The sequence below is a fragment of the Etheostoma cragini genome, chromosome 2, assembly GCF_013103735.1.
Source record: "Etheostoma cragini isolate CJK2018 chromosome 2, CSU_Ecrag_1.0, whole genome shotgun sequence".
NCBI classification, from domain to species: Eukaryota; Metazoa; Chordata; class Actinopteri; order Perciformes; family Percidae; genus Etheostoma; species Etheostoma cragini.
In genome coordinates this window covers 25,824,999-25,835,035 of record NC_048408.1, presented here as the reverse complement: position 1 = coordinate 25,835,035, position 10,037 = coordinate 25,824,999, and the positions used below count along the sequence as shown (strand labels likewise).

Below are 10,037 nucleotides of genomic sequence, written 5' to 3'. Positions count from 1 at the left end.
GATAAACCCAATAGCGTAGCCCTTAGAGGGCTACGCCTATACTCATATAATCTGACGTTACCTACGTAACGAACGTCATTATCTGTGTCTGTGGCTAAAATGTAACTATAAAGAGAACAATGACAAATGCAGGAATTTCCATACCATTGGAGGCACATCTCTGGCCCACATGGTGAGTGTGTTCCAGTGCACATCATGCAGAAAGGTGGAGCGGTGCTCACCCAGGCCGTAAATGAACTGACTCTGCAGGGAGGTGGAGAGCTGGAGAAACTGATCCGCATAGAAGAGAGGAGCCACTGTGGTGTTCAGACTAGCAGGAAAACATTGAAAGGAGACAGTTTTACATTGTTAATTATAATTTACAGTTTCAAGTTATTTTCACAATAGAATGAGCTTGAAGAGTTTGTAGTATACAATGTATGTTCAGTTATGACTTTAATCCTTCCTTCACCTGAACTAATATAGCCTATCCAAGTGAGACTTACAGCACTGCTCCTGTAGAGCTCCTCTTCACAATAAGACCAAATGGCTGCTTTGATAACTCTATAGTGTAGATTGGACTTTTGGCCTTCTTGGTGGCGGCGGGAACAGAGATTGGAACCTCAAACCGTGAATTAGACGGGTCAGTGATCTAGATTGAGAAACATGAGAAAAACAATTAAATTACAGACCAGAGAATTTACAGCGGTATGTAATAAAAACTATATTGACTGACCTGTAACAGTCCATGACTGATTCACACACACACACCTAGGTTTAATCATTGAGGATTGGCACATATCTTATTAGCCAATATATTAGTTGTTTGCTTACATGACTATTTAGTCGATGAGATTTCTCTTACGTTTTTTTCATAAACTCCAATAAGAAAAAAAACTAAAACGTGTGCTAGTATGGCAATAGCCTTGCATTGCTAGACCTATGTCCACAGCAACAGTTTTATCTGGCTTGACTATTCTGGTACACGGGAAAAAACGCTCTGGCTTATTTGTATTTTTTTAAACCAATCACAACCGTCTTGGGCGGTGCTAGGCCCCAGATGCAGCAATGGGGCCCATGCAAAACATGTCAGGCTTTATCCCAGCAATGTACATCCGTTGATCCAGACTAGTATGGCAATGACGTCGGAGCTTTTTAGCCACATCACTAAATATTCCTACTCCTCTCTAACATGCCTTTGATGGGATTTTTTTTTATATTTCATTGGTATGATTACATGTACGTCCTCAAAGCAACACTAGGGAACTTTTCCCGCTTTGGTCCCCCTACAGGTTGGAAGCAGAATTGTCCCATTATGTCTCATTGGAACTACAGATCCGCTACCCAATCTAGTAAACGTGCATAGAGCGGTTATAGCCAGTAGAGAACAACTAAGAGAATGCAGAAGTGCTGTTTGCTCTGTTACGAGTTTATGAACCATGGAAACATTATTTAAAAAAAAAAAAAGTACAAAATGTTCTCTCAAGTTGCTTTAAATGCTCTAAATGATTTATTATGTTAAGTCCTCACAGATACAGAGTAATGTTCTTGTTCAAAACCAGAAACTACATGCAGTGTGACTTAATATATATATGACTGAATATGAATCTCACACACTCACCCTGACACGTAGCCGTGTGTCTGTCTCATGACGTATCTCCACCTCTAAAGTGAGGATATCTGCTGGGTAGTAGGTCTTCACCTCCCTTACAAGTGTACCCTTCTGCCCCAGCGATGTGTCGTTTATTGACACAAGCGTGTAGGAAGGGAAATCCTGTGGATAGAAACACCAAGGGATGCCATTTCTCCCTGATGGGCGGGTGGCAGAGGAGGAGGGAGAGGATGCAGGGATGAAGCAACAGCTCCTTGCCTCACACAACTCTCGGGTCACAACCACCCCTCTTTCAGGGTAGCAGTCGAACCTCCACGCCTCAGGGATTAAACTGCAAGCCTCGCGGCGGGAAGCGGCTGCAGTGTTGTTTACGCCTATGTCTATTTGAGAGTCTGGTGTTTGTGCACCAGCCGGTGAAGGTAGTTTGTGTGGCTGTTGGTTGGACGGTCGGTGCAGCCAGAACATGGCGCCCAGTAGCCAGCATCCACAGAGGAGCAGCAGCAGGCAGCCAATCACCAGAAGGCCTGTGGTGACGGAGCATGACGGCGTACGTGGAAGCAAGGAGGCTTCCTCTGGCTCCCGAACCTTAAAATACAACAAGGAATCAAATAAAGATCACACTCAGAAAAGGAATCAAGAGGAATCAGAATAGTCCCTTTATACTGTAAACATATGAAGGGACTAGACAGGCATAAATAACAGAATGCTATAGAATAAAAACATAGAAAACAAGTTACAAAAAAAATCCGAAAACAACCAGGCACCTTAAAAACAACCTAAGATCTGCTTACTTTTTTGATTATTAAATTAAATGTCATTCATAATTTCCTTAAACTCAGAGGGATGTCTTTTAAATGTCTTGTTTTGTTCAACCATAAGTCTAAAACCAGGACACATTTAGTTCCCTATCACATCAGTAAAAAAAGAAACAAATTCTTACTCATTGAAAATATGGAACCAGAAAATGACTACTCATTTTACAATAAACTAATTAGACTATTATATATTCCAAAATATCCCCCCAAAAAGGGCCAAAAGAACGAGTATGAAGACTCTGCAGCATTGATTTGAATTGACAGAAATAGACTTTTTAAACTTAATGCAAAGGTTTTGAGGCAGAGGAAGCAGTAAACAAATACAAAGGAGAACTCACAGAAAGTTCTTCATGGGCAGGAGGACGAGGTTCTTCTGACAAAAGTGCACCGGAAAACTGAACATCTTCAGGGTTCAGCCGCTTGTAAGACACCATCCTGATAGCGTGTGACTGTCAAAGTGAGTGGCTGAACGCATGAGAGAGGCACAGAGACAACAGAACAAAGTTCAGCTAGATGACAAATCTCATCTCACTTCTGTTTTGTAGTTTTTAGGAGAAGTGTGCATGCGTGAAGTGAAAATGACTGACTGATGGTTTTATTTCAACCGTATACAAAATAATGATGAAACAGAAAGCAGAAGAGGTGCATAACACAAAAATGATTTGGACTATAAAGCAGTGGTGGGATGTAAATAAATACTTGAGTTTCTGCATGTTCTCCTACTTTATACTTGTTCTCCACTACATTTATTTAACAGCTTTAGTTACATCAACAAGTAAATTATGATGTACTATTTTGGATAACAATAAAACGTGATGGATCCCTTAGTGTAATATCACAAGTTACTCAGGAGTATATGTATAGAAAAAAGAAGCAATCCAGCAACAATTATAATCAAATAATGCAATATTATTCTGAAATGGACCATTACCTTTGATTTCTTACTTAAGCAAGCTTTTGAATGCAGGACTTTAGCCTGTAAAAGTATTTCTACACTGTTGTATCACTACTTATTTTATCACTTTCACATCCACCACTGCCATGATGGACATTTCTACAAAAGGTAGGGATTCAAGTACAGTATTGAATTAAAAGAGACCACTAAACATTTTGACGTTAAGGACATATTAAACGTATATATGTGCAATAGCTAGATTTATTATGTAATGGTGAGGTATTTAAGGCCCACACTGATATGACGTGTTGCGCATTTTGTCCAAAGAGCCTTGGGTCGTAGCTAGCCCTGCGTGTGAATGTCAAAGTTCACACGAGCCATATGACCACTAATTAGATTGCCCATTTATCTGACAACACATTATAGTTAAGAGAAACCTGTCGCCCTAGGGGTACGTTATTGTAGCAACGTTTATTAGCGTTAGCTAACTTTAACATCAATGTAACTTTAGCTAACACGAGCTAACGTGAGCTCACAAGGACGTTAACATTAAGCATCACTTACCTAGATAGCATTTGAGTCTTACAGACACACACAAATACAGCATACAGCATACAGAGCAGCTTTCCCTTTAAAACAATGTTTCGTTAGCTAGCTAAATCCTCCGTAACGTTGATATCCTCAACTGTCTGCATAGTGTGCGTCTGTTTATCTTCATGTAGTGTTCAAAACACCTCGTAATTTCGTGAACTTCCGTTTTAAGAGCGTCCAACAACCTCTTATGCCAAATTCTCTAACTGTTAACTAAACTTCAAATGTCATGTAAAGTGCTTGTGTCAACAACGTTATGCTACTTAAATACTATTAATTTTGGATTGATCATGTTTTATTTATTTATTTTTATTAAAGGGGTCAGGTGTGTTTTACTACCGGCAGTGCTGCCTACAGGAGCAGCTTGGGTTGTGTAAAACCTGTTATTGGACAGTCTACGTGTGTGCTGCAGGGTCAACGAGAGAGGATTTCACGTTCTGAATAACGGACCTTTTTCAAAAGCATTTTTGACTTTTCATAGTAGGAAAAGCACAGCTGAAATTGATAACCTTAACGATGGCTGAATTCCATCAAGTGTCCCATTGAGCTATTTCAGTTGGTCAGCATGCACAACACCAGGGCCTCTCCTAAGTGGAATGCAGCCATCATTAATGGTTTTTGAATACACCTGTCAACATGTGAAACACGTGAAAAAGGTCTATATCCGAGTGAGCAGACTCCCTATAAATAAACTTTAAATGGTAACAGTTCTTTATCAGATAGAAATGAGAATACATGACCAGTAGTATAAAATAGTATAATTGCATGAAATATAAATAAATCGTGTCTTTTTATTAAATTTCTGAGAACATTTATCAGTCAAATTTAACACAGGTTCAATAAATTATATTGATTTGCTAACACATGGGTTTTAATTCTCTTATATAGCTTAGAAAATTACACTCTACATAATCCTGGACCTGGACGCTGTTATGTGTACAATGTTGTGTGACCTAAGTTTGTTTTTCCTAATGTTTTTCTGTATCTTTTGGCAAAAAATAACACCTACTCCTGTACTCCTTTTCCACACATGTTTAAGTCAGCATGGGAAATCATAATGTAATAACATTTACAGGGTTTTGTGTGAACCCAAGACAAGTTAATTCATTTCACAGAGGATTTCTGTGCTTGCTTGATCAAGAACATGCATCATGTCATGCATAGTAAACTGATTGAGAATATTTCTAACTTTTTTTTACTCTTCACTTGAACTAAAAATACAGTGTGGCTCGATTTCTAACCAGAACTTTTATGGTCAGTGTCTACAGTCAATTCCTTTTAATAATTTAAAAAACATTGTGACACATATTCATGACTTTTAGAGACATGTATTTGTACCTCTTGTACATAGACTCCTGTCAGGAGTCAGAAATCCTCAAACAGAAAAGTCTTTAGTAGTTTTACTTTTATTCTTCAGTATAACATGTCCCATACAATAAGACAGAGGCAGCTCTGGGCAAAATTTAACTTCTACATGGCTTTAAATTATTGCCTTTTGTATCAGTCTTATAAGATGACCTTTATTCACAATAGTTACTTGGCCTTTCAAAAGGTCCCATGGCATTAAAAACTTTTTTTAACGTTAATATGAGTTCCCCCTTCCTGCCTACGGTCCCCCAGTGGATAGATACGGCGACAGGTGTAAACCAAGCCCAGGCTATCCTGCTCTGCCTTTGAGAAAATGAAAGCTCAGACGGGCCAATCAGGAATCATGCTCCTTATGAGGTCGTAAGGGGCAAGGTTACTACCTCTTTCTCTGCTTTGCCTGCCCAGAAAATTTGACCCACCCATGAGAGAGAGACATCATAGCTTTCAAACGAGCAAAGTGGCAGTTGGTCAGGCCACACACCCGACCCCCACCTTACCCCCACTCTCCCCTCCTCAAAAGCTACAGACTCAGAAATGGCACATCCTAAGGAAAGCTCATTGTGGGACCTGCTCTAGTGGCTGTAAATCTGGATCAAAGCTGATTTTGGGAAAGAGACTTCAGATATGGTATTAGGGGACCACTAAGGTCTATATAAAAGCATCCAAAGAGCACCATGTCATGGGACCTTTAAGAGTTTTCTTAAACCAGGTGAACCTGATTCATGATTTAGTTGTTGAATAAATCAAACAGAGAATCAACAGTTGGGCAAATGGTTTTTGGCAAAAGACCATGATGACTATCATGATCATTACCAGCTAAAATATTTCAGAGCCAAAAAATGAATTCCAGTTTCACCTGATTCGTAGACGGATTATCGGCCATTGTAACGTCAGATACAAAAACAATTACTCTTCTTCCAATGTTCACATACACGATTAGTTTGAATGACAAATACTGCATGAAAAAATGTGAAATCACAGACCTTAAATAAGTCCTTTGCACTACAGTAAATACTCTAAATGTGAGTGTGATATTTTGTTGCAACTAACTTAGGTAAGAGTCATCAAAGAGTAAATATGAGCCCTAAAATCTATCATCCGAACAATTTCCAAGATGTTACGAAAGTTGTGTTTGTAGTAAATACGTCTGGTCATTTTGGCCAAATCCCAAAGTGAGCCCTGGACTAAAGACTCACAGACTTAACTGATCTCAGGTGCTAAGTGAGTGAGTGTGTGAGGGCACATGGGCTCAGATAAATGAGATTGGGACAGCACTTCACGAGATCACGTTACCTTGGCGACGTTTAACAACAAAGATGTTGCCGACACTTGCCGGTTTGGGCATTTTCATTTTAAGTATGTTGCTTTGCACACGGCCCAAGCAAAGGAGACAGCTGCCTGATTCAAAATTTGTTCAAACTCTTGTTATACAAGCTGGACAACACGTCCGTTCCATTCCGTGGTCGTGTGTCGTGCTGTTGTTTACCTTTCAAATTTCCAGATTTCCCTCTGGTCTCTGCGGTAAACGTTGTGTGGACAATTCCATTTGGTGAAGTCTGCATGGATGCAGACTCACTGAAAGGGCTCAGTCAGTGTGTCTCAAACACTCGCACCCTTCCTGTGAGTCCGGAATTTGGGATTGGGCCTCTATTTCAAAGTGGTGTTAGTTGCTGAACATCGCCTCACGCTTGTCCGTTTATTAATTTCAGGGAGTTAAATATTTTAGCTTAAATACTTTTATGTGAACCACCACATGGTTTTAATGACAGTTCCCTGAACGTTTTCAGTTCCTGTTTTACTGCCTAAAATCTTCGTTCTATCATACTACTACTGGTACGTATCTCTGTAGTTCAAATAAATACATTTTCAGTCATTTTTGTCTGCTATACACATATTAATCGGAGAGTTATCGTCACTCTGTGATGAATCGTCGTTCTTTGCACTGAAGCCAGACTCCTCCTCAGTGTGCATCTGCTCATGTTTCCGTTTGTGGAGCCTTAGGCTTTGTGAGCGGCTGAAGCCTCGTCCGCAGGTGTCGCAGGCATACGGCCTCTCTCCCGTGTGAAGCCTGAAATGGTTTTTGAGGCTCGAAGCTCGGGTAAAACTCTTTTCACATTCAGGACAGTCAAACTTCTCCCCAAAGTGGATCTTCTCATGTTCCCTCAATCGGCCGGACTGGTTAAAGCTCCGGTCGCACACAGAGCAGTGGTAGGGCCTCTCCCCTGTGTGTGTGAGCCGGTGTCTGTTCATGGCGCCGGAGTGGGCGAAGCACTTCCCACAGTCCGGGCAGGAAAACGGTTTCTCTCCCGTGTGGACCTTCTGGTGACCCTTGAGCTGACCTTTCTGGGTGAACTGCTTTCCACACAGACTGCACTGGAAAGGTTTCTCACCCGAATGAATTCGCATGTGAATCTGAAGCGCCGACATCTTGTGACAGTCTCTCCCACAGAGGCCGCAGCAGTAAGAGCTCTTTGTCAGATTGTTACACTCTTCCTGTCCTGGTGAGGCTGGAGCGCTGTCTTTATCACTGCCAGAGACATGATCAGGATCCTCTCCAGACGCTGTGGGGACATAAATGAAAAATTGAAACTTGCTATATAGCAGACAAACAACATATATTAACACGTTTTGCTTGTTAAGACACGGCTCACTGTGGAATCCAACATGATAAGAGATTGAAAGGCAATAAAAACAAAAGATCCGATGATCAGGTTTCAACTCATCTGTGTGCTGTGTAAGCACTTTTGTTCAGTCAAGGTGCAAAGTGCATGCAAGTTGATTTTTGTCAACTAAGTGTCCGATTCAAGGCATAGGTCGACACTAGACAAAGGTAAAAATGTCAATGAATGTCTGAATAATAAAAACCTTTATTGCCCCTAAGGGAATTTGCTTTGCACAAAGAGCCTGAAAGAATACCAATAGAACATCAACAACCATACATGGCAGCAAATAATATAACATAAAAAGTATCATAAACACATCATAAAAAACATAATTTGGGACATTTATGAAGGACATCACCATTCTTGAAGTGAAGTTCAAGAAAGTACCAAATGCTGGCTTTTCATTTTGGGAGCATTCCACAAAGATAAGCAATGTTACACAGTTTGGTAATTAGTCCCTAAAGGAATCAAATATTTTCTAATTGTTAAATTAGGGTTGTAATTAATCACAGGGCATTCTGTACAGCCTATTACATTTGAGGAAGTAACAGTAACACAAAGTCTCCACTAACCAGGCTGCAGGGTTATCATTTTCAAACCAGTCAGTCAGAGACACCAAAAATTAAGTTGGAGTGAACTACCAAAAGACACAGTCCACTTTCTATCATTTCAAATATCCAAATAGAGAGTGGTGGTTATTTCTCTTGGAAACTAACAACCTTTCTTTGTAAGGCAAACACAGGCAGCTTTTAAAGAGCACATAACCAGACAAAGGCCAAGATTTAAATTTCAACTAATAGAATTAAGAATTAAGCTACAGGTGATGATAATGTCAATGACGGTTGTCACTCTCTCTCACGCTGCACCTCTCACAAAATGTAACTAGACGTCGCGGCAACATGTCTCTCAGCCGTGGCTTGGTAGCGTTGGGGAAAGGGGGCTTGGCTTTCTCCTTTACTTGTTATGGTTAACTAGGTTAGCCTCCTTGTATTTGTTTCTCAAATGTAGGCTACTTTCAAATTTGTGGTATCTTTCCCTTTAATAAATTGCTCACATACTTTACCACCTTCCAACTGCGAGGCACTTGCTTTTATCAGACACAGTCATACTCAAATAGGACTCTGCCACTTTCTTCCAACTTTTGGTACCGTCATTTTCCTCGATTTCACATGCAATGTTGGAAATATTGGATTTCCAGTCAGAAACTATATGTATGTCTACGGCAAAGACGGTATAAAACAGGTCTATGGTTTAACAATTAACAATTAACATAAAAATTATAACCTTGGTGTGGACAGAAACCTTTGGAAGAAAAAAAACTACCTAAAAAAAACTAGTGTGGACACACAAACATTGTTTTCAGATTTACCCAAATTACTGTGGCTGTAGACTCAGCACAGCAGAAAAAAATGGTTAAAAGAGAGACGTTCAGCGACACAAGGTCCCGGTAAGACTGTAGTAAAGATAGTAACAGTGGTGAGCATTATCTTTGATGTGTTGAGTGATTTATGTACTCCCGTAAATTAATTTCCTTACTGTTCACAAGTTCCTCTTCTTCCTCCTTTACTGTTATCCTTATTTCTGTGTTACTTTCCTGTCGCTGCTCTTCAGTTTCCTCCTGATTGGTGCAATCCTCACTACCAGACACCTGGTCTGGAGCATCTTCTAGTGGGGGAAAACACAAGTAAAACAACCCCTGAAAATGTCAAAATCATCATTAAAGGCATTCACGCTCAATTTAATATATAAAAGGTAAATTTGGAATGTTCTGATTACGAACCACACAAGGGTTTCTCTTCTTCCTCCTCTTTAACTATTACATTCACATGAGGACTAGAAGTGACGTCCTCTGGTTGCTCTTCTGGGTCGCGGGGGTTATTTTCACACTGAGCTGCTTCATCACAGCTATGATCCTCTGAGGAATGGGGCTCGACTGCACTGGGAAAACTCTGACTGTCAGACACCTATTAAAAGAATTAAAAAAAGAAGAGTTTAATAAGAACACATGGAGGCAACAATGGTGTTAGGAGGTTGTAAAGACATACAGTGGGTACGGAAAGTATTCAGACCCCTTTAAATTTTTCACTCTTTGTTTCATTGCAGCCATTTTCCAA

At 40.2% G+C, this 10,037-nt stretch overlaps 2 protein-coding genes and 1 long non-coding RNA gene across 5 annotated transcripts in view; all 3 read right to left on the bottom strand.

Moving 5' to 3' along the window:
• The window catches only part of si:ch73-12o23.1 (lysosomal alpha-glucosidase), a 15,155-nt gene extending 11,088 nt beyond the window's left edge, over positions 1-4,067 (bottom strand). The window contains exons 1-5 of the mRNA XM_034897316.1: positions 3,866-4,067; positions 2,745-2,871; positions 1,601-2,176; positions 486-631; positions 145-310 (exon numbers count right to left, since the gene is read on the bottom strand). Of these exons, the coding sequence (XP_034753207.1) occupies positions 145-310; positions 486-631; positions 1,601-2,176; positions 2,745-2,840 (984 nt within the window). The 5' untranslated portion in view covers positions 2,841-2,871; positions 3,866-4,067. The remainder of the gene's footprint in view (positions 1-144; positions 311-485; positions 632-1,600; positions 2,177-2,744; positions 2,872-3,865) is intronic.
• A 1,215-nt stretch (positions 4,068-5,282) lies between these two features.
• LOC117956615 lies at positions 5,283-6,880 on the bottom strand. Its single transcript, XR_004659322.1, has 2 exons — positions 5,947-6,880; positions 5,283-5,434 (listed from the first exon to the last, which is right to left on the bottom strand). It is a non-coding gene; the product is annotated as an uncharacterized LOC117956615 (long non-coding RNA).
• Positions 6,881-6,913: 33 nt separating this feature from the next.
• Positions 6,914-10,037, bottom strand: part of LOC117956547 (zinc finger protein 271-like) — an 8,412-nt gene continuing 5,288 nt past the window's right edge. For all 3 annotated transcript variants that reach the window (XM_034891650.1, XM_034891667.1, XM_034891657.1), the window contains exons 4-6: positions 9,704-9,887; positions 9,460-9,588; positions 6,914-7,821 (exon numbers count right to left, since the gene is read on the bottom strand). In XM_034891650.1, coding sequence (XP_034747541.1) covers positions 7,127-7,821; positions 9,460-9,588; positions 9,704-9,887 — 1,008 coding nt within the window. In that variant the 3' untranslated portion in view covers positions 6,914-7,126. The remainder of the gene's footprint in view (positions 7,822-9,459; positions 9,589-9,703; positions 9,888-10,037) is intronic.